The following is a 2,393-nucleotide window of genomic DNA, read 5'->3' as shown; positions in this document are numbered from 1 at the left end:
CCCCAACACACACCTTGTTGGACACCCGACGATTGACATTTATCATACGCTCCTGCATATACTTAAGCCGTTTCTGGTACGCCTCATGTCGTTTATCCAACAGTGCGTTCAGTTTGCGCGTGTCGAATACAGCGGGTCTAAACTGCTCGTGTGGATCTGAGAGGGTGATCTCTTTGGGCTTCAGTGAGCCTGTAGTGAGTTGGTACTCGGCTTTACCAGTCATGCGCAGGCTCTCCAACTCAGTCTCAAGCGCGTCCTCTTCGCTGTCACGCTTAGCACTGTGAGGAAAATATCGGCAAAGATAACGCCAGTACCGAATGGTGCATGAGGAGTAGCGCCGAGGTATGCCTGTATGTACCCGCGGAATCGAATAAGTGCATGACCATATCGAACTGGACATATGATATATATATATACATATACATACATACACACACACTCACACACACAAATATATATATATATGTATATACTTAAATATATAAACATGATGAGATTTGTATGCATACATACATATAAACAAATACACATACACAAATACATAGATACATACACACACACACACACATATATATTTATATACATAGATATGTATACCTTTATATATACACATATCTACATATATACATACACATACACACGCACACGCACAAATACACATACATATGAAATTAATTTTCGTACTGTAGATTACCAAGCTAGATTCGGCACAGACTGTGGCATGCTCACCTGTTCAATAGTATTAGCACGGGTGCGTGTCGTCATGCACATACACACAGAAACATGGTCGGATCCTTTCAAGATATACACTTTCACGTAGGGAGAAATATCGATACCGGTGATTCTTCTAAGAACTCGCGAGTCTCATACATATATACACGTCTGCTAAATCACGTACAATAAAGTATATAAGCCCGCCCTATAGTATTTATATGAATATATTTATATCAAAGGAAAACTGCTATGTAGACAGTACACGCCTCGAGGGCAAGTTTGGACTGTGACCATCAATTCCGCACACGCGCGTTAAAAACAGCCAACCCTTTTCTCACATGATGAAACTGCTCCTTTAGGTATGTTACCCCAATAAACTACGAAGCCACACACACGCAGGCCTTGAATTGATCCCATCAGCTGATAGGGCAAGCTCACACCCTTGTATTAATAACAAGGCAAATGCCAGAGTTACTTCCCACAGGTACAACTATCACACACATACAATCCACCCTCTCATCTCGCACTCACACCCCGAAACGCCGTAATCAAGCACACTAACACTAAACACTGCAAACAGAACCCTAACCTCAGCATCTGCCGAATGTCCTTCGTTTGCCTTTTTGGGACTCTACACGATGATAAGTTGTTATCGTACGGACTGACCCTCCATGGCTTGAGATATCGCCGATGTGTTCTATTTATAGATGTTGCGCTGGGAGCGAAACAGTTTCGCCCACTTGCTTTGCGCGAGTATCGAGGTACTATGGGGTACCACAAGCGGTCCCATTCGCTCTGTGAGGTGAGAAATGACATACAGAATAAGTAGGAAGCATGTGTAGCACAGACAGAGAATGTATAGGAACAAACAAATACACACACACAAACACAGGCACACACACACACTTATATATGTACATATGTACGTATGTATATGTATATATATACATATGCACGTATTTATATGTATAGTGAACTATCTAACTATCTATCTACCTACATATCTAGCCATCTAGCTGTCTGACTATCACCTATATATATATATATATATATATATAATATAGATATAATAATATATATATACATACATAATATATATATATATATATGTATATATATATATATACATTCATATATATTCAGTAGGGCATTGTACATATATGCAATCGCTGTACTTACCTGGGGCCGGACACTAGGACGAATGTGTGCGTCCAAAGACAACGGCATGGGAATTGTGCTGTCAAACGCTGACCTAAGCGAAGATGCCGGCGTACCTTTTTTTGCAAATTTTACGTTTTCTACAGCCTTCACATAATCAGCACCCTGTACGTTAACTCGACTATCCGAAGCCGTACCCGGGCTAGTACGTGTGGCGATAGGCCTTTGCAGTGTATCCACAGGCTCTGTGATATCTTCTTGGTTCTCCCGTGAAAGAGTTCGGTTAACGGTGACAGGGAACACAAACCCAAACTTTGCCGGAGTGTGTAGGGTTAGGTTGCGTGGGTTGGTCTTGGCCATAGATTGAAAATAAACCGTGCGTCTCTGTTTGGCGAGTCTTTCATTCCCCGCAGCCTCACTGGCAGCGACTTTGGGTCCAGAGAGAGAGAGAGAGAGAGAGAGAGAGGAGGTAGGGTTAAGGGTTAAGTTAGTTAGTTAGTATGTGTGTGTGTGTGTGTGTG

The 2,393-nt window shown here is 42.0% G+C and overlaps 1 protein-coding gene across 1 annotated transcript; it reads right to left on the bottom strand.

The window, feature by feature from the left end:
- Window positions 1–13: 13 nt before the first annotated feature.
- Window positions 14–2,305, bottom strand: SARC_14387 (hypothetical protein; the record flags this gene model as incomplete). The annotated part of the gene is made up of 3 exons (XM_014291479.1): window positions 1,894–2,305; window positions 1,304–1,509; window positions 14–278 (listed from the first exon to the last, which is right to left on the bottom strand). Coding segments are annotated over exons 1-3 (810 nt in total), but the record flags the coding sequence as incomplete, so codon positions are not given.
- Window positions 2,306–2,393: the final 88 nt, after the last annotated feature.

This window comes from Sphaeroforma arctica (assembly GCF_001186125.1).
Source record: "Sphaeroforma arctica JP610 unplaced genomic scaffold supercont1.4564, whole genome shotgun sequence".
Taxonomy (NCBI): domain Eukaryota; class Ichthyosporea; order Ichthyophonida; genus Sphaeroforma; species Sphaeroforma arctica.
Note: the sequence above shows the minus strand (reverse complement) of the source record. Positions and strands in the feature narration are given on the sequence as shown.